This window comes from Halichoerus grypus, chromosome 6 (genome assembly GCF_964656455.1).
Source record: "Halichoerus grypus chromosome 6, mHalGry1.hap1.1, whole genome shotgun sequence".
In the NCBI taxonomy this organism is placed as follows: Eukaryota; Metazoa; Chordata; class Mammalia; order Carnivora; family Phocidae; genus Halichoerus; species Halichoerus grypus.
The window spans coordinates 38,929,272-38,948,420 of NC_135717.1; the positions used below are offsets into that span (position 1 = coordinate 38,929,272).

Sequence of the window (19,149 nt, forward strand, 5' to 3'; positions counted from 1 at the left end):
GGGAGACGGAGCGTATCAGCGGCAAGGGGAGAGGGTACTTCCGCCAGGATGGCCCAATCGCAGTGGTAGGGCAGTTTCTATAAAAGCTTGAGCCTTGCGCCCTCCATTCTTTTGGGATCGAGTGCGGGTCTGGCGTGTTTGCTTTTGCTGGTGCCATACACCAAGGTCATGGGCGCCCTGGGCCCCGAGTGGGTTTGAGGGGGTCCCCCAAGTCTGCAGGCCCGCCTGGCCCTCTTCCGCCTCGGTGTTGTTCATGTTTTTTGCTCCGCCCTCCCCACCCCCACCCCCTCGTTGGGTCGGAGAAGCCCGAACCTCCAGACCTCCATCTCCCGGCAGGTAAGGCTGGGCCGGGCCTGCTCTCCCCTAGGCAGCTTCGAGCCTGTGATGAGTTGCTTTTATTTCTGACACCTCGTATGAAAACTGCACACGCAGTCTGATTATTTTGCAAGACTGAGGCTTCAGGGTGCGCCCCCATGACGGGGGCGGGGGCGGCTGGGTGCGAAACTATCTTTTCCGAAATGGGGGTGGGCTTTTGTCTACATTGTGGCGCTGTCTGCCTTCCAGGGCGGTGGGTGACCCGGCCAGAGGCCGTGAACGTGAGTCGACGTCAGCCCGGAGGCCTGGTGGTAAGGCGGGAGCCCGTGTCGGTCTGGGAAGCGCTGAGCAATAAAGCAAAAGTGGTGAGTTGATTGGAATGCAGGTGTCTTTCTTTTCACACATGTCTGCATCCCATAGGACCCCATGGGAGCACTGGCTCAACCCCGGGTAGTCTTGGGACAGGGCAGAGGAAGATGGATGTTCGTCCGGTGACTTCCCCACTGTTGGAACTGCCTTCTCCATATTTCCATATAAGGCCAAAAATACTGGGGTTTTTTGGCCTGTGCCTTGGGTAGGTCAGGAACTCTTAATAATTTTTTTTTTAAGGTTTATTTATTTATTAGGAGGAGGAGCAGAGGGAGATAGAGAATTTTTTTTAAGATTTATTTATTCATGAGAGACGCAGAGGCAGAGGGAGAAGCAGGCTCCCCGCAGAGCAGGGAGCCTGATGCGGGACTCGATCCCAGGACCCTGGGATCCTGACCTGAGCTGAAGGCAGTTGCTTAACTGACTGAGCCACCCAGGCGTCCCAGGAACTCTTAATTCTTCACTAGTGGGCCATGGAGCACTGTTTTTTTATTCCATTGTGTCTTGGGGGGAGTGGACATGAATCACCTAGGCTCCCCCATGCTCCCTAGACACCATTGGGGTTCCAAGCAACCTAGTTACAGCGGGGGGGGGGGTGCCACCCTCCGAGTGTTAAAGATGATCCGTACTTTGCCGAGGGGCCCAAAGGGGGATTTCTTTGAACAGAAGAGAGAGGCAGTCCAGAAAACACAACTTTATTCACTAGGACTGAAAACAAAGGCTCTTAATCTAAAGACGGACTTCAGGATTTGAGTACAACAACGTGAAGTGTACTACCAGCCCCCTGGCTTGACCTCACTAAGCACAGGCCTCGGTGGGGCTGGCAGTTCTAGTTTCCCTGACATTTCTGTGATTTCCCACATGCTGTTCGTCTCTTACAAAGCCACAACCTTGGCATCCTCCAAGGGAGCATGAAAGGAAGACCCTGTTGATGCTGGAACCAGAGTCTCCTAGCGTGTGAGCGGGGAGCAGGTGGCTCTGATCCTTGGGGCACAAATGCATGGTATGGTTTGCGGTGAAGCCCTCGGTCCCAGGCACGGGCAGGAGTCCTCCCTTTCCCTGCCTGGGCAGCGTGTGCAGCTGAAGACATGGCTTTCTCTAAGGGGTTAGGCACGGTACATGTGCTGGAACGGTGGCCCAGCCTGCAAGCTGGGCGTGTCCAGGAGGGGGCAGCAGAGTGCCCCACGTGGGCTGTACATTGTGAGGTGCCCCCTCCTGTACTGGAGACCTTGCTTTTCCTTCAAGGCCCTCAGGCAGCAGCAGGTGAAGGGGGGTGCAGACCCACTGGCTCCTTGAGGCCTGTTGGGCCTGAGGCTCCGGGAAAGGCAAGGCTCCATCTGGGAGATCCAGGATCGGACACCCTGGGATTGACTGCGGGATGACTAAATCCAGGAGTCCCTGTAAAGCCTCCATCCAGCCTTGCAGGGCCCTCCCAGGTTCAGGGTGTGCAGCAGGAGGCTCCTCGGCCTTCCCTCTTGACATAGTCTTGCAGCCTGAAGGGTTCACTGGGGGCCTTCGTGGAGCGCTGCTTCAACTCCCTGTGGGGCAGGGGTGACCATGGAACAGAGTGGCTTCTACCCCAGCAAGGAGATTCAGACTCCAGGTCTAGGGGTGGGGTCTTTTGGTGACTGCCAGGACTTACTTTGCAATGGCTGTGAAGGCCAAGTCTACATTGAGGCCTGTCTTGGCGCTGGTCTCCATGAAGGGCAGCCCGTACTCCTGCAAACAGCTGGTGGCAGCCAGGTGGCAGCCTGGTGGGGATAGCCCAAGTCCTGCAACCCCAGGGACACCCCTGGCCACCCACCCTACCCTGGCTCACCTTGGCCAGCTTCTCCCCATCCTCCCTCTTGACCGCACGCTCCTGGGCAGAGTCCACCTGGCACAGGGGTCTTGGTGAGAGCTGGCCCAGGGCTTGCCCGCTCCCTCACCCCCCCTGTAGAGCTAGGGAGGAGAAGGGGGGCTGGGGCGCTCACCTTGTTCCCCAGCAGCATAAGCACCACGTCATGCTGGGCATACTCCTGGATCTCGGTCAGCCAGGCCTGTGGGGGAGAAGCTGAGACCAGCCTAGAGGCTGGCACTCCTGCGTACCCCTTGTCCCTCCAGGCCACACGGCACAGAGGGCCTGTGTGGCTCTGGCTAACGGGAGGGGCCCAGAAGTAGTGGTCCCCGTGCGAGGCGGAGTACCTTATCCAAGGTGTTGGACGGAGCTGGAAGGTCCCCAGACCCCATCCAGCTCACAGGCAACCTGAGCCGCCAGAGGGGCCACCGTTCCCTGCTGTCAGTGGGGTCCTCCGGCCTCTGGGACCCTAACGCCCCCCGGCCTGCCCCACCACCAGGAGGGAACCACTGACCTGGATATTGTCAAAGGAGGCCTTGTTGGTGACATCATAGAGCAGTAGCAGCGCTGGGGGCAGAGGGCCAGTGAGGACAGCTTCCTGGCGCCCACAGCCTCCAGCCGGCCTGCCATGCTCACTCCCAGGGCACCCACGGAGCACAGCCTCCGCTTCCTGGGGCTGGCGTCCCGCGCCCACAAGCTCACCGTGGGCGTCGCGGTAGTAAGCGTGGGTGACGCTGCGGAACCGCTCCTGGCCAGCTGTGTCCCAGATCTGCAGCGACAGGCACAGCCCGGAGTCAGGGCTGCTGGTCCCTTCCCCTCACCGCCCCCGCCCCCGCCCCCGCCCCCCACCTCTCACCTGCAGCTTCACCTTCATGCCATCCACATCCAGAACTTTGTTCTGAAAGACAACCAGCCAGCTCTGCTGAGCCCAGCAGCTAGGACAGTGCTGCCCCCTGGTGGGGGGCTCCCGCAGTGCAGGCCAGGACCGAGCCTGAGCTTGAGCTGCCCCTGGCACGCCCCCAAATTCACTCATCCTGTCTGCCCCTCAGCTGGCTGGGTTCTGTCCCCGATGCCCACCTCCTGGTTCTCCTCGTCTGACCACTTCACCTCCCTGTACCTGCAGGTAACCTTTCACCTTAAACCCAAGTCCTGGGATCCGCCCAGCTCTCCCCACCCCCGTGCCTCCTACACCTCCCCCTGGTGAGCCCCACCTAGTGATGATGCCCAAGCCCCTCTCCCACTCAGATGACCATCCTCATGGACTTGCAGGCTGCTGCCCTCCAAGGGCAGCCGTGTCCAGTTCTGGGCCATGTGTGCTCTTTCTCTGTCCACCTCGGAGGCCTGGCACACGGCCCTACCGCCCTCAAAGGCCTTTTGCCACCACCCAGCCCAGTCAGTCACTGAGTCCTGTTGCTCCGGCCCTCCCCCCTCCTCCCTGCCCTGCCTCCCCCTGGCGCCTAGCCCTAGTCAGCTTCCCTGCACCCCCTTGCCAGCTCAGGTTCACCACGCACATCTCTCCCTGTACCCTCGCAGACTGCGGAGGCCCTGCCCCAGCCCCTCTGACAGGCATCAGCTCCTCACAGCTCTACACGTGATGCTCCTTTTGCCCAGAGCCACCCGCATGACTTCTGTGAAGTTATCGTGGTGTAACCCCAGGCCCATTACTAACATTCTGTGCCTCGGTTTCCCCATCCACAAAGGGAGATAACCAGGGTGCCCATCACATGGCTGCTTCAATGGCTTTATGAGCTACTACGTACAAAGCACTGAGAACTGTATCTGGCCCAGGATGAGAGCTAAACGCTTGCTCCAATTTAGAAGCCTCTCTTACTGCTGGGACAACAGCTCCCTGAGGACAGGACCCAGTGCAGTAACCACAGAACCCGGAATTCGGCCTGGTACACAGCGGGTGCTCATTGACTGTTTGCTGGTAATGGTCCCCTGGCAGGCCCTCCCAGCTCAGGACTAGTGGCAGGGAGTGCCCCAACCCCACGGTTCTCATCTGCTGGGGTGGGGGTTGGGGGCCTGGTAGCCTCAGGCCCTGGCAGCTGGGACCACACCGCCTCCCTCTTCCCCAAGCTCCTGCTGTCAGGGTGCTTCTGGGTCTCCCAGGAACCAATGGTACAGCCATCTGCCAGGCTGAGAGGAGGCTGGGGAGGACACCCCGCCTTCACTGGCACCCTTGAACAGGGGTGTGAACCGAGCAGCCTCACCTCCCTCACCACCTGCCCCAGAGCCAAGAGGGAGGTGAGAAGGGGGAAGGTGGGGCCAAAACAGGCAAGGGACCACCTGTCCAGGGCCTAAACTGTCCCTTTCTGGCACCTGAACCCTTACTTCATCTCAGAAGACTTGAGGGGACCTGGACCCCCAAGCAGGGTAAATAATGGCTCCCTAGCCTGGAGGGAGCCCCCTTTCCTGTTCCCAGAATGGGCCTCCCTCCCAGCCTCCCGCCAACTGGGTCTAATTAAAGGGTGAGAAAAATGCAAATTTGGGATTTGTCTAGAACACACCAGCGCCTTGGCAAGGCACTCAGAATTTAGACTGGTGGGTAGAGGTGGGGGCGCGGCTGCTGTGGCCCTTATCATTCCCTGCTGACCCCACAGGCTATTAGGGTGCCAGGGGGTATGGGGAGCCCCCAAATCCAGGTGCACTCCCCCCGCCCCAAAACCCCAGGGACACAGCCCTCCTGTTGGGGGCAATGTGGGAGGGGGCTCTGGCAGGGGGGAACAGCCAGGTGGGAGCATTTACTGTGAGCTCCCTCACCCAAGGGCAGGGACACCCCCCCCCCAGCTCCCAGAGGGGGGGTATGCCCCACAGCCACTTCTCTCTTAGGTCCTTGGCAGGCTGCCTGGCACCTGTGTACCGTGGGGCAGTGATGTTAGCCTCCCAAGGGAACATGGGCCTTGAGTTCCCTCTGACGGCCACCCCCTGGGGCACCCGGCCCACCCACCCTGAGGCACAGAGTACAGCCCCAGGCATAGGAGTGCTATGCCTGCTTCAGTCACATGCAGCCATCACCTGTCTCCAGGATCCTTAGGGTGTAAGGAGATGGGCATTTTGGTGGTTAAGGCATACCCCCTCGACCACCCTGACCCTGAGTGCCAAGTAGTCCAGACAGGAGGTGTCCAGGGCTAATGGAGAGCCAGCTGCCCAGGGGTGTTGTGAGAACTCCGTGAGCTGGTGCGGGGGGCCCAGGGCATGGCTGGGTCAGCTTAGTGCTGAGGACATCAGCCTCCCCTCTCACCCGGAAGTCGATGCCCACAGTGGAGATGAAGGTCCCTGCCAGGAAGGCCCCATCCTTGAAGCGCATGAGCAGGCAGGTCTTCCCCACGCCCGAGTCCCCCACCAGCATGACCTGGGGCGAACAGGAGGGTCCGAGGTGTTAGGGACAGAGGGGACCGAGGTGCTGGCCCACCCAGAGGGGTGTCTGGTCTTCCCTGAGCTGGCCTGGTCAGGAGTGGACGAACTGTCCCAGGCCTGCAGGCAAGACAGGATAGCTACGGTCCCTGCCGGCTGGACCTCCAGCTTCCACCTCCAGAAGGTTCGGTCCCCTTTCTCTTGAACACCGGCCCATCTCACTTAATGGGGAGTGGGGGCAGCTGCCTCCATCCAGGGCCCTACCTAACCCCACCCCCAGACCCTGGACACCATGCTTGATCTGGAAGGGGAGCATTTGGGGCTTGGTGGGGAGTGGAGTCTGGAGGTTGGTGGCTGGAGACCTTCGGGGAAGCCTGTAGGGGTCTCTGTGCCAGGGGGCTTCTTCTAATCCCAGTAAGATTCTGGAGGAATTTGCCACATGAGGTCAAATCTTGGCCTGAGAAGGCCTAGGTCAGGTCTGGGGACCCAGAGGAGGCTATCAGGCCTCCCCCTCGTCCACCCCTCCCCCAGCCTGCTGTCAAAGGCTCCAAAACCCAAAGACAGTCTGGACAACCCCTCCACAATCCACAGGCTTCTGCCTAGGCCTGAAGGAGGCCCCAGTGTTCCCCACCCAACTGGTAAACCTCTTCTTAGTCTCCCCCTTCCCCCCAAAAAAGAGGAGACCCACAGACCCTGGGGGTGAGGGAAGGCAGCATATGGGAAATGGTGAGACTGGGGCCCGGGTGAGCGCGGGGCCATTAGGGAGCGGGGACGGAGCACCTGCCAGGTTCGGGACCCCTTGTCCGGCCCTGCCAGCTGGGGCGTTAGGGGGCAGGGCTTGCCAGCTGTTGGGTATCTGAAATCCGGGTCTGACAGCTGTGTGTGTATGCGATGCGCGGTGCCCGCCGTGCGAGCCGCAGGGTGCCGCTCGGGCGGGCTTCCCGCCCAGGGTCCGCCGGGCCCTCAGTCCCCTCCCGGACCCCTCCCCGCTCGGCTCAGGCCGCGCGCCACCTGCTGCGCTTGCATGGGGTGGGGGCCGGCTCACCTTGAAGGCGACGTCGTAGAAGTCGCCGCCGCCAAGCGAGGGCCGGCCGGGCTGCGGGGGCCCGTTGGGCCGCACCTGGGGGCCAGGGCGCGCAATCCCAGGGCGCGCCGGCCGGGACCCGTTGGCGGCGGGCAGCGCGGAGGCAGCGGGCGCGCTGGCCCCCTTGCTCTTGGGGGTCTTCTTCCTGGACATGGCGGGCGGGCGCTCAGGGAGCTCCCGCTGCAGCCGCCGCGCCCCGGGCCGCCCTGCTCCCTGCGCTCGCGGAGCGCGACGCGGACCCGAACCCGTCCCGCGGCAGCGGCAGCGGCGGCGGCGGCATCCCCGGCGCCCTGCTCCCCGCCGCCCCGCCCCCGCGCCCCACAGCCCGCAGCCACTCAGGCCCGGCCTCCCGCCGCCGCCGCCAATGGCCGCGCTGGGGCGGGGGCATGCAAATGAGCCGGCCGCCCGGGGGCGGGGTCACGAGGCCCCGGCACTGCCCTAGGTGCGCGAGGTGGGCGCGCTCTGCCTGGTGCGGGGAGCTCCTGCCCTGCCCCAGGCCCCGCGACCCCGCGACCCCGCACCGTGGCCACCTCCGTGGGGTGGTGGGCCTGTCGCTTCCCCGCGCGCTGTACAACACCCCTCCCTGCACTGCCCCTTGCCCAGTGACCCTCGCGAGATGGTCTCCGGGCCTGGGACGGGGTTGGGGCGGGGAGAGTGCCCCGAGAAGGGGGCGCTGAGGCAGTGGGACTGCATGGGGTGGACACCCTGGGTTTCTGTCCCTTCTCAGCCAGAGATGCCACCTGGCCTGCTGTGCCCCCCCTCCTCCCCTTAGGGCAGGCAAACAAACCCGGGCGCTCGGAGCACACAGGGCTCAGCTGACAGCTGGTTACCAGCGGCAGGATAAGCTAACACTTGAGAGCGGCAGGGCCCTCTCCCCCGCAGCTTCTGCCCGCTGGGCTGAATCCCCAGGATCCTTGGGTAAAGGGAAATCCAAGTTACAGCTGCAGCAAGCACTCTGAGTGGCCCCTCCCCTGGGGCTCTGCCCTCAGGGGTCCAGGAGGAGGAGGTGGCTAGCCCCTCGGCCTTCTGGTGCCAGGTTCTGGCCCCAAGGAGGCCCAGTGCTGACTGTCCCAACCCCATGCTGGTCCCTGGCAGACCAGTCTCCAGAGCCTGACACCTCCCCCTGGACTCTCTGTCTCCCCCCAGGATTCTCTGGGGTTTGAGCATAAGGCTGAGATGATCATGGGACCCTGGGAGTGGTGAGCCAAGATACCCCTCAGCTGGGGCTTGGGGGCAGCGAGTGTAGGCAGAAACGCAGTGCTTCTGGGATCAGCCTCTGCTCCTTACTCCTGTGGCAGTGGAGGCATGGCCTGGCTGTCCCCCAGGATGTGATAGCTGTCGCATGGACCCTAGCCCCTTCAGAGGCCTGAGCCCTCCCCGCTTCCAGTTCCCAGAGCCCAAATAATGATAATGGGCAGAAGCTGCCTATACGGCTCAGCGGTCTGGGAAAACACAGGGATGCCCCAAGAGGCTCTGGCAGGGCCCTGCATGGGAGAGGCTGTGGGAAACTGCCTTGTCTTGAGTGTCGTTGTGTGGCAGGCATAAGCATCCTCGAAACTATCCTGTGAGGTGGGTAGTGCTAGGATCCCCAGTGATCAGGTGGGAAAACTGAGGCCCAGAGAGGGGACGAGAGCTGTCCAAGGTCACCAGGCTAGAAAGTGACAGAGCCAGGATTTGTACCTGGGAACTCTGACTCCAGAGAACATAAACTGTCCCATGGCAGTGCTGGTACGGGAGTCCTCCGGAGACCCGTCCCTCAAGGCCCTGTCAGAGCTGGGGGACAAACCTGAGGAAGCCCTCTGAGGGGCCCCTGGCCTCCTTTCTTGTCTCGCTCCTCGGGACCCCTGCTTCTTCCAGACCAATGCCCAGATGTGTGGATCGAGGGGCTTGGGGTAGGGGTGTTGAGCTCCCGCTGCTGGGGCCCTGGGGACTCCAGGTGTCCTATGCTCCAGGAGGCCAATTTCAGGGTGGCTGGCCCAGACTCTCAGCCCATGCCCACTGACCCCAGGGTCCCAGGCAAGGGGCTCCCTATTTCCTCCTGTCAGCTGTTGCCCAAGGGAAACCAGAAAGGAGTTTGGGTCCCCTAGGGGTGGGGGCTCTAGGTAAGGCAGCTGAGTCCAGGGTGGGGGCTAGTGCTAATGGGGTAACCAGGAAGAGAGAGTGGGGAGCCAGGAGGGGAGGAAAGCTGAAAGCAGCAGAGGAGAAATACTTGACCTTGAAACCTTTAAAATTAGGAGAATATATGTAAAAACCCAGGTCTCTGATTTCTTTCAAAAGGAGAGCGTTCTAGGTCTCTGGATCATGCATTCTTCTTGCCTCTCTTGCCTTCCAGCCGTCCTCCTAATCTTTGATCATTATGTCCCTTGGTTCCTCCGTTTGCCATCTGTCTCACTCTCGGGAATGTAAGTTCTCTGGGTACAGGAAGCAGCTTGTCTTGGTCACTGCCGTATCCCTGGCAGCTGGCTGCAGGCCTCAATAAACTTACTAAATCGGTGAAAGAAATATGAGTTAGGAATGGGCCCCACTTCAGGAGGACACGTCATTGCTAACAAGGATAAGGCAGACTGTGTCGCAACGTGCAGTGAGGCAAGGCTAGTATAATCAAATAGCGAGAGCCGGGCTCTGTGGGGGAGGGGCATTTGCTCGGGCTCTGAAGGTTGAACAGGAGTCCAACAGGAGAGGAGACAGACACACTTGCTAGGTAGAGGAAATGAATACGTGCAAGCTCAGAGTGCTAGTAGGTGGGCATTTTGAGCAGAAGAGGCCAAAGTGTGATCCGGTTGCTTGGAGGAAATCCAGGTGGTAAGACAGGAGGGGGCTAGATTCTAAAGTGAATTTGAATGTTTAGCCTAGGAGCTTGGAAATTGTTCGGCCAGAAGTAGGCAGCCATGCATGGTTCCTGAGCAGAGCAGCAGAGGATACTGCTACAGGGGCTGTAGGAGGTGGGAGCCTGGTGTCCTGTAGAGGGGGTGAAGAGGCAGGAGCATGGTGCAGCCTGTAGACAGGGACGTGAGTTGAGGGGGTGGCAGTAACCAGGGGGGAGGGAACAGGGACAAGGAGACCTCCCAGAAATACAGAATCTGCAGGCCTGGGGGTGAGGCAAAGAGAGGCCCCTGGGGCAGAGACAGTGGAGTGTTGAGGTCCATTACGGACAGCAAGTTCTTTGCTGCCCCTCCCAATCGGGCAGGAAGGCCTCTGTCCCCTACCTCCAGCTCTGTGATTGCTCTGACCAATACATATGGCAGAAGGGACCCTGTGTCCATTTCTGGACCTAGGCCCTACAGACGGGCAACCCCTACTTCCTGTCTCCTGGAACACTCATTCTTGGAACCCGGCTGCCATACTGTGAGAAAGCCCAAATAGCCTTGTGAGGAATCCCAGGTGGAGAGGAATCCACTCGCCACCCAGGAAGTCATCCTGGCGGTTGGCGCTCTGGTCCTGGTGGGTTCCGTGCAGAGTAGAAATAGCTGTCCGCACTGAGCCCAGCCCAAACTGCAGATTCAGGAGCACTGGGGGCATTTTTTGTTTACACAGCAACAGATAACTAGACCAGGCTGCCCGCAAGGGGGAGGAAAAGGGCCAGTTTGGTGGGAAAGGTCAGGAGGGTGGCCGTGGCTGGCCCTGGGACGCCTGGATTGTCAGGCTGAGCTAGAGTGCAGCGGGAGGGGGGTGCCCACGGCCCTCAACCCTCCCGGCATAGGCCTGGCCCCGCTGGACGGGCAGAGGTCTGCATGTACCCATATTTCAGCAAAGAGCTGGAGCAACCGCATATCTCTTCCTGCCTCACTCTGGATGCTCACCCCAGCCCCTCTGGTGGCCCCCATTCCAGGTGCCTTCGCAGGCCTGGGGACCCCAGCTCCTGTACGCTGCCTTCTGACTTGCCCTTCTGGGGGCCTGGCCCCTTGGTCCTAGAGTGACGTGTGCAATGAGTCCCAGACACAACAACCCTCTAGGATCTCTGGCCTGAGGCTGTCTCTCTCTGGAGCCCCACTTTCCAAGTGGGCCAGCTTTACCCCCACATACTACTCACCCACAGGGCCATGGTGCTCAAGCCACGCGGGCTCAGGCAGGGGTGAGAGTCTTCTTGACCTTCCGGGCTCTGCTTGGAGCCCCCCCTCCCCCAGGCAGGTAGCCTTCCCTGGCCCCTCCCACCCCCAATTCTCGCTCCACTCACGTGGACACTGACATTTGCTCTCCAGTGGTTCCTCTGGGGGCTGCCCGGCCTCAGCCCCAGCCTCTGGGCCTCCTGAGGACAGCACCCAGCCTGCCTCCACGAAGCACTGAATGGAGAGACCGAGCAGGACGGGGCTAGGCTGGACTTCAGGGGTCTGTTAGTAAGGGGGGAGTGGTGAAGCTCCCAAGCCTTGCGACCCCAGAGCACCTCCCATACATCAGTCCTAGGGAATTCAGCTGTCTGTGATCTCAGACAGCTGGCAGGACCCTGGCCAGGAATGTGCCAGCAGGCAGAGGCCCCCCGCTGGATCCCGGGCGTGCTGGGGGACCCCGGGAGTGTGGTGTCTCTAGACCCACTCCCCTCTCCCTGAAACGAGGGGGCAGGAGGAGCTGATCTCTGAGGTCCCTTCCAGCTCCAATACCTTATGTTCTATGAAATCCACGTGAACGTTGCTATAGAGACTGCAGAGAGGAACCGCCGCAGCTCGGAATTGGACCTCCACCCAGGAGAGAGAAGAAAGAGTCACCCCGGGAAACAGCTGATGTCAGAGGTGTGCTCGCCCCCTCCCCCCCCACGTGCACAGGGGCCACACCGGGTGTCCTGTTCCTGCCAGGACACACCCCACCTGCCGAGCACTCACCTTTGCGGCACTGAGGCCCTCCTGGGCAGGTGGTAAGGGGTGGGTGTCCGCCCCTGCCTCCGTGGGGAAGGGACTATTGTGTGAGGGCTGGGGCAGTGGGTTGTTTCCTTGCAGATGTGCCCGCAAGATCTGCCCTCGGGCTTTCCTTCCCACGGCAGCTCAGGCACTCACACCCGAGTGCTCCTGGTGGTCTCAGGATGCAAAATGTGCCTGCCAGAGAGCCCGCCCGGGGCAGGGGTGGGTGGCGTTGCTCTGCAGTGAGGCCCCGGTGGGCGAGACCTCTGGCCGGAGGAGCACAGAGCAGCCCAGCCGCCTCCTGGCTCCAGGCTCTCCGGGCAGCTTTGCAGGGGAGGCACAGGTGTAAAGGCATAAAAGGGATGCCCCGGTAACTATGACAACTGCTGAAGTCCCAGCCCTGGCTGCTCCTGCCCGGGGCCAAGTTCTCCGCTTGCATCCTCTCTCCCTTTTTCCTTGGTTATGAAAGTGATATATGATTTTGGGGGGGCATGTCAACAACACAAAAGGTAAAGGCAAGAATAAAAGTCCTTGTTCCACCCTGACCCTGTCCCCCCCCCGGGGGTAACCGTTATTAGGTTTGGTAGTGGTGACCGTAGGTATGAGTCTCCCGTGGCTGCCGTGACAAATATCTACAACAAACCTGGTGTCACTGCAGAACAGCCCGAATGTGTTCTCCTACACGCAGGAGGTCACGGTGCGCAATGAGGCTTCTGGGGCAGAAGCAAGTCTGGCTCCTTCTGGGGAGAATCCTTGCCTCTTCAGCTTCTGGTGGCCTCCAGCTTTCCTTAGCCACGTCCTTCCAACTTGCCTTTCCCGAATCACTGGCCTTTGCGTCTGCCGTTCAAATCTCCCTTTATAGGGACACTTGTGATTACATTTAGGGCCCCACTGGATCATCCAGGATAACCCCTCATCTCAAGACCCTTAAATGAATCACACCTGCAAGGTGTCTTGCCGGGCAAGATCACATTCACAGATTCTGGAGACAAGGAGCTGGATCTGTCTGGGAGCCACTGTTCAGCTTCCTCAGCACCATTCAAGTTGTGCGTTTTGGGATTTTGTCTGAAATAAAGGTTCTTGGCTGAGACAGACCTAAAAATCACTGGACGATGGATTCCTTTTCCTGTGCTATCTTTATCCAGTTTGTTTAGATGTGCAAATTATGCTATACTAAATACGTTGCTTTATGCATAAATATGCATTAAATATACTTAAATGTGACCATGTTCTCTAAGAATACATATAACGTCACAATTACCTGATCTTTGCACATTTGATAAGATTTTCCCCAAATCAGATCTGGATGAAGTGTCTTTTCCTGGCATGGCTCTGATATGTTTTCAATTTCTTCCTTTATGATTGGTCTGTTTGGGCTTTTTACTTCTGCCTGAGTCAATTTTAATAGTTTGTCTTGTTCTAACATATAATGATCCTATCTAGATGTCAAAAGTTTAAAACAATTGCATGTAATTTTCTTTTGTAATTTCTAATTCTATTTCTGGGAATAAACCTGTGTTCTTAATCGTAACAGTTCGTATTTTATTTTTATCTCTCAGTGACATTTGCCAGCAGACTCTTTTTAAAAATCTTTTGGGTTTTTTGTTGTTGTTGTTTGTTTTTTCAACGTGGGGCTTGAACTCACGACCCTGAGATTGAGACCTGAGCTGAGATCAAGAGTCAGACGCTTAATGGACTGGGCCACCCAGGGGCCCCATAATCTTAGTAGCCTTAAATATTAAAAATAGCTTTTGATTTTATTAATTCATTCTACTTTTTTTTTTTTTTTTAATTTATGCTCTTGGGGCCCCTGCTGGCTCAGTCAGTGGAGCATGTGACTCTTGATCTCAAGGTCGTGAGTTTGAGCCCCACGTTGGGTGTAGAGATTACTGAAAAAAATAAAACTTAAAAGAAAAAAAGCGTATAGGGTGCCTGGGTGGCTCAGTTGGTTGGGCAACTGCCTTCAGCTCAGGTCATGATCCTGGAGTCCCTGGATCGAGTCCCGCATCGGGCTCCCTGCTCGGCGGGGAGTCTGCTTCTCCCTCTGACCCTCCCGACCCTCCCCCCTCTCATGTGCTCTCTCTCTCAGTCTCTCTCTCTCAAATAAATAAATAAAATCTTTAAAAAAAGAAAAAAGCGTATAATTTGGTAAGTTTTTACATATGTTTCTACATGAAATAACTAATACATGTGCTTAGATTTCAGTTTTCTTCTTTCTATTTTGTTTTGGTTTATTTTATAGTTGTTTTTCTAGAATGTTGACATGAATGCTTAGTTTATAAACTAGCTTGATTTTTCATGCTTAATAATAGAAAAAGTGATGTTATCAGTTTCTCTCCATGTATAACTTTGCACCCCACAGATTTGGTAAGATGTATGCTCATTACTATTCATTTCTATACAATCTGATTTTAATTTTGATTTTTTTGCCCAAGAATTATTTATTTATTTAAAGATTTTATTTTCATTTATTGGAGAGAGAGCGAAAGTGAGAGAGATCACAGAGGGAGAGGGAGAAGCAGGCTCCCTGCTGAGCGGAGAGCCCGATGCAAGGCTCGATCCCAGGACCCTGGGATCATGACCCCAGCCAAAGGCAGATGCTTAACCCACTGAGCCACCCAGGTACCCTTATTTATTTATTTTATATTTATTCATTTGAGAGAGACAGAGAGGGCATCTAGAGCACAGCAGGGGGGAGGGGCAGAGGGAGAAGCAGACTCAGAGCCCAACACAGGGGGCTTGATCCCAGGACACAGGGACCATGACCTGAGGCGAAAGCAGACACTTAACTGACTTATCCATCCAGGTGTCCCTGCCCAAATGTAAGATATAGTGATTAATATAACATTAAAAAAATTAAAAAAAGAGAGAAAAGATAAAAAAAGAGGGTATTTCAATTTCCACATGATTAGATCTCTAAAAATCAACTTAATTGAGGCATAATTTATGTACAATGACATTCACTAATTTTAACTATACAATTTGTTGAGTTTTGACAAATAAAGAATTATTTGACCACCACCATACTCGTGATATAAAACATTTTTTAAAAAAGATTTTATTTATTTGAGAGGGTGAGAGAGTGCAAGCATGAAGGAGGGGAGGGGCAGAGGAAGAAGCCGACTTCCCGATGAGCAGGGAGCCTGATGTGGGGCTCGTTTCCGGGACCCTGGGATCATGACCTGAGCCGAAGGCAGATGCTTAACCAGCTGAGCCACCCAGGTGCCCCTAAAACATTTTTATTACCCCCCAAATTCCCTCATGGCCCTTTGTGGTAATTCCTTTTTCCTACCTCTTGTCCCTGGCTACCAGTGACCTGCTTTTTTGTCACTATAAGTATTAGATATTTAAAGATTTTATTTATTGGGGTGCCTGGTGGCTCAGTTGGAAGCAGACTACCGGCTGAGCAGGAAGCCCGATGCAGGACTTGAGCCCAGGACTCTGGGATCATGACCCCGGCCAAAGTCAAACGCTTAACCCACTGAGCCACCCAGGTGCCCCATAGATATTTAAGAAACAACTTTATCAAGTTCTAATTGATATCCAATAACTGCACATATTTTAAATGTACAATTTGGGGCGCCTGGGTGGCTCACTTGGAAGAGCACATGACTCTTGATCTCAGGGTCATGAGTTTGAGCCCCACGTTGGGTATAGAGGTTACTTACATAAATAAAACTTAAAAAAATAAAGTGTACAATTTGGTGAGTTTTTACATATGTATACACCCAGGAACCATCACTGCAGTTAAGATAATGCAGGGATCCATTGCTTCTACATTTACCTTTCAATTACCTGGATTGTCAAGGTGCCCTGCCCTGGCCCAATATCCTCTGCAGACAGCTCTTCAGGCATCTCCTCAGGGGGGCATCCCTGCGATAGGGTGGGCTTGAGGGAGCCTCCGCTGGACTCAAGATGTGGTGCGGTGAGCAGGTGAAAGGACCCAGAGCCATTTTAGAGAACAGTGCTGCCGAAGACCACTTGCTTGTCTAATCACTTCCTCTGATCTTGCCAAAATATTGTTACAAAACATAGAACGTATTAACTGTGCTGTTCAAATTCTCTTTACCTTTACTGACTTAAAAAAATTGTCTACTTGCTTTGTAAAGTTCAAAGGAAGGCGTAAAAAAGTCTCCCACAATATTTTTGTGTATTTTTTTTTTTTTTAAGATTTTATTTATTTATTTGACAGGGGGGCGGGGAGAGAGCGCACAAGCAGGGGGAGTGGAGGCAGAGAGAGAGGGAGAAGCAGGCCCCCACTGACCAGGGAGCCCGACACAGAGCTCGATCCCAGGACCCTGAGATCATGACCTGAGCTGAAGGCAGACGCTTAACCAAGTGAACCACTCAGGTGCCCCAATTTTGTGTACTTCTAATAGTTTAGTTGTGTATGCTGATGTTCTATTTTTGAGAATGCAATGGGTCATTACATATTCTACACAAATTAGAAATTTAATCAGTGTAAAAATGAAGGACCCCCCTCCTTTTTTAAATCTTTTGCTTTAGTTCTATTTTCCTGGTATTAAACCTCCAACCTACCTTCTTTATGTCTTTATTTTCCTATTCTTTATTTATTATTTGTCTTAGTTTTGTCCCTGAAAACAGCATTTACCTGGATTTAGTATGTCTTCTCATTATGAGAATCCTTGTTCTTTAGTAGGGAAATTTAACTAATTTCCATTTATTATGATCACCTATGTGCTTGGTCTTGTTTTGCCTGTTCTGTTTAATATATTGATCCATTGTTTTCTTTTGTAATCCTTTCCTGGGCCGATCAGGTCTTCTTGTGTCCCCCCTCTCCAAATTTTCCCTTTTATGCTAACAGTTATCATTTACTGTTTTTTCTTGTTTTTGTTTTTGTTTTTTTAAGAAGGAGAGAGGGAAAGAGGTGGGGAGGGGCAGAGAGAGAGGGAGAGAGAGAATCTTAAGCAGGTTCCATGCCCAGCACGGAGCCTGATGCTGGGCCCCATCTCACGACCCTGAGATCATGACCTGAACCGAAATCGAGAGCCAGTTGCTTAACCAACTGAGCCACCAAGGCACCCCTCATTAACTATTAATTAAAAACTTTAAGGGGTGCCTGGCTGGCACAGCTGGAAGAGCATGCAGCTCTTGATCTTGGGGGTGTGAGTTCAAGCCCCACATTGGGTGCAGAGATTACTTAAACAAATAAAAAAAAAAACTTTTAAAAATCCCATCTTAAAATCTATTTTATCAATAATTAAAGAAGCTTCCAATGTCCTCCTCTCTGAATCAAACAAGATCTTTGGCACATTTTATTTTCTCTGTTTGTTGAAATAGTCTAGAATTTCATTTCCAGATAATTTCTTGCTTAAACATGTCCTATTTCAGAAATCCTTTAGAAACAGTTGCATGTACTCCACAACCACCTTCAAAACTTCATTTAGACTTGATTAATCTGTTTTTCTCATTTTGCATCTGTTTCTTATGGGTCTGTCTTCCCTTGAGTTTGTCACTTGACTGGAATTAGAAGCTTAGGTTTGAAATATAATCCCAGAAATACCACTTACTTTCTGTGTGACCTGGCAAATTTCTTAACCTTTCTGTGGCTTAGTAACCTTATTTATTTTTTTCTTTTTCTTTTATGTCAGCTCTACACCCAATGCAGGGCTTGAAGTCATGACCCTGAGATCAAGAGTCCCACGCTCCACCCACTGAGCCAGCCAGACACCCCAATTACCTCATTCAATAAAGGGAATAGGACTAGTAGCCAGCTCCCAGAGTTGTGAAGACTCAGTGGAATAAGACAGTGAATGAATGACGGAGAAGTGAAGGATGTGAGTTTCCTCCTCTCATCTCTCAAGAAGCTCTCACCACTGATCCATTCCCTGTGCTCTTTCCCTGTCTCATTCACTTCTCCCTCTCTGCTGGCACTCTTCCCTCAGCCTGGAAACCTCAAGTCTCTACTATTAAGAAAAAACCTTTGCCACTGCTCTTTCCTCTCACATCTAAGCTTCTAGAAACAATGGGCCACATGCCACGTCTACACTTCCTCACTTGTCACCAACCTGCTGGCATCTGGCTTCCTATCTAACCCCTCCACTCAAGGTGCCCTCAGTAAAGGTCATGGGTGAACTCCATGCCTTCAGCTTTGCACAGGTGACAAGGCAGGATCGAGGGACAGGATGACCCTGAGGAGTAGGGGCACTGACATACCTGGGGACAGATGTTCTGCCTGCAGTAGATAACTCATAAATATGTGTACCCTGAATGTGTGATGCAAATCAGCACATAGAATAGGGGCTGGGGAAGCTTCCTGGAGGAGGCACCTCAGCTGAGTCTGCAAGCATGAGTAATCATGGGGATGGGATGGAAAAGTGTTCCAGGCAAAGGGAACAACATAGGGAAAGGCTAGGAGGTGGGAGGCTGTAGAGAGTTCTAGAAGCCCCAAGTTGGGGTACATGTGGGGCTGTGCAGTGAGGGAGGACCAAGGGGCGATGTGCGGCTGCACTGTCCCCAGCCCCCACTCTGTTCCTGTAGCCCAAGCCCCTGCTGGCTTCTCCCCTGTAGCCTTTCCCTTGACCTCCACATGCTGTGCCTCAGTTTCCTCCTACTTCTCTGGGGCGCTCTTGCTCAGACTCCCTCCCAGCCCTCTTTCTTCTCTTCTAGGATGAGGTTCCCTGCCTCTGGAGTTTTTCATCTGCCCCAGGTCTGCTCACCCCTTCCCAGCTTCACACCCTGGCTTCAGTTGCACTCTGGGCACCTTCTCAAGTGACCTCAGTTGCCACGCGTCCAGAACCTCCTCCTCAACTTTCCCTCCACATGCCTCCTCCCCGAGGGCATCTCCACCCATCCCGGGACCCAACCCCCAGGCAGGGCAACATCTGAGCCTCCTCCTTCTCTCCCCAGTCCTAGGGCTCCTCCCCTCTTCCCCTGCCTCATCCCATCAACCCCACCTCGGCTTAGACCTCATACCAGTGTTTCCAAACTGGGTTCCCAAGCACTCCCTCTGTGACTCTGCATAAAAACTTTCCTGAAGCCCAAGAGGCTCGCAGGCTCTACAGTCCCTCCCTCTTCCCCCTGGGGAATTAGTCCAAGAGGCTCAGAGTTGGAGACAAAGGGCGTTGTGGGAGTTGAGCCCTGAGAAGGGACCACAGCTGCCAGAGCTGGACTAACACCCCCCCCCCCCCCGGCCACCTGGAGATCCTCTGCTTGTTTCTGGGTCCTTTGACTGCCAGCACATGGCAGGCGACCTAGTCCCTGTTTATCCCTGGCCTTTGCCTGCACAGGAACCCCACCTGTTCTTCCTTGGATCTTTCCTGAGAGCTGGCCCTGAGCTGGATGCAATCCTCCCCCAGCCCTAAGACATTGGTTTGCTATTTCCATTACACAGATGA

General features: G+C 55.3%; 1 protein-coding gene, 1 long non-coding RNA gene and 1 other non-coding gene across 15 annotated transcripts; 2 read left to right on the top strand and 1 right to left on the bottom strand.

Moving 5' to 3' along the window:
- Nucleotides 1-74: 74 nt before the first annotated feature.
- LOC118530069 (uncharacterized) lies at nt 75-18,555 on the top strand. Of its 3 annotated transcripts, XR_004914451.2 has the most exons (4): nt 78-336; nt 565-680; nt 17,404-17,589; nt 18,422-18,555. It is a non-coding gene; the product is annotated as an uncharacterized LOC118530069 (long non-coding RNA). The 3 variants fall into 3 exon arrangements; XR_004914450.2 differs by lacking the exons at nt 17,404-17,589; nt 18,422-18,555 and adding an exon at nt 11,549-11,587 and having other exon boundaries at nt 565-889; XR_004914454.2 differs by lacking the exons at nt 17,404-17,589; nt 18,422-18,555 and having other exon boundaries at nt 75-336; nt 565-695.
- LOC118530205 (small nucleolar RNA SNORD60) lies at nt 377-459 on the top strand. The gene has a single exon (XR_004914514.1). It is a non-coding gene; the product is annotated as a small nucleolar RNA SNORD60 (small nucleolar RNA).
- On the bottom strand, nt 1,364-7,228 carry RAB26 (RAB26, member RAS oncogene family). 11 transcript variants are annotated; one of them, XM_036083255.2, is made up of 9 exons: nt 6,924-7,228; nt 5,766-5,876; nt 3,378-3,419; nt 3,224-3,290; nt 3,036-3,088; nt 2,658-2,723; nt 2,504-2,560; nt 2,327-2,403; nt 1,364-2,222 (listed from the first exon to the last, which is right to left on the bottom strand). In XM_036083255.2, exons 1-9 carry the CDS (start codon nt 7,113-7,115, stop codon nt 2,123-2,125), a joined length of 765 nt encoding a protein of 254 aa, XP_035939148.1. In that variant the 5' UTR covers nt 7,116-7,228; the 3' UTR covers nt 1,364-2,122. The 11 variants fall into 11 exon arrangements, with proteins under 11 accessions (XP_035939148.1, XP_035939150.1, XP_077931088.1 ...); XM_036083257.2 differs by having other exon boundaries at nt 2,504-2,573; XM_078074962.1 differs by lacking the exon at nt 5,766-5,876.
- Nucleotides 18,556-19,149: the final 594 nt, after the last annotated feature.

What these genes read in the sequence shown, in the direction of transcription:
- RAB26 (XM_036083247.2), bottom strand. Translation starts at nt 7,115, where the DNA reads ATGTCCAGGAAGAAGACCCCCAAGAGCAAGGGGGCCAGCGCGCCCGCT. An exon ending in GCATGAAGGTGAAGCTGCAG is followed by an intron (nt 3,291 to 3,377) that starts GTGAGAGGTGGG and finishes CTGTCGCTGCAG; the next exon opens with ATCTGGGACACAGCTGGCCA. An exon ending in CCTCCTTTGACAATATCCAG is followed by an intron (nt 2,724 to 3,035) that starts GTCAGTGGTTCC and finishes TCTCCCCCACAG; the next exon opens with GCCTGGCTGACCGAGATCCA.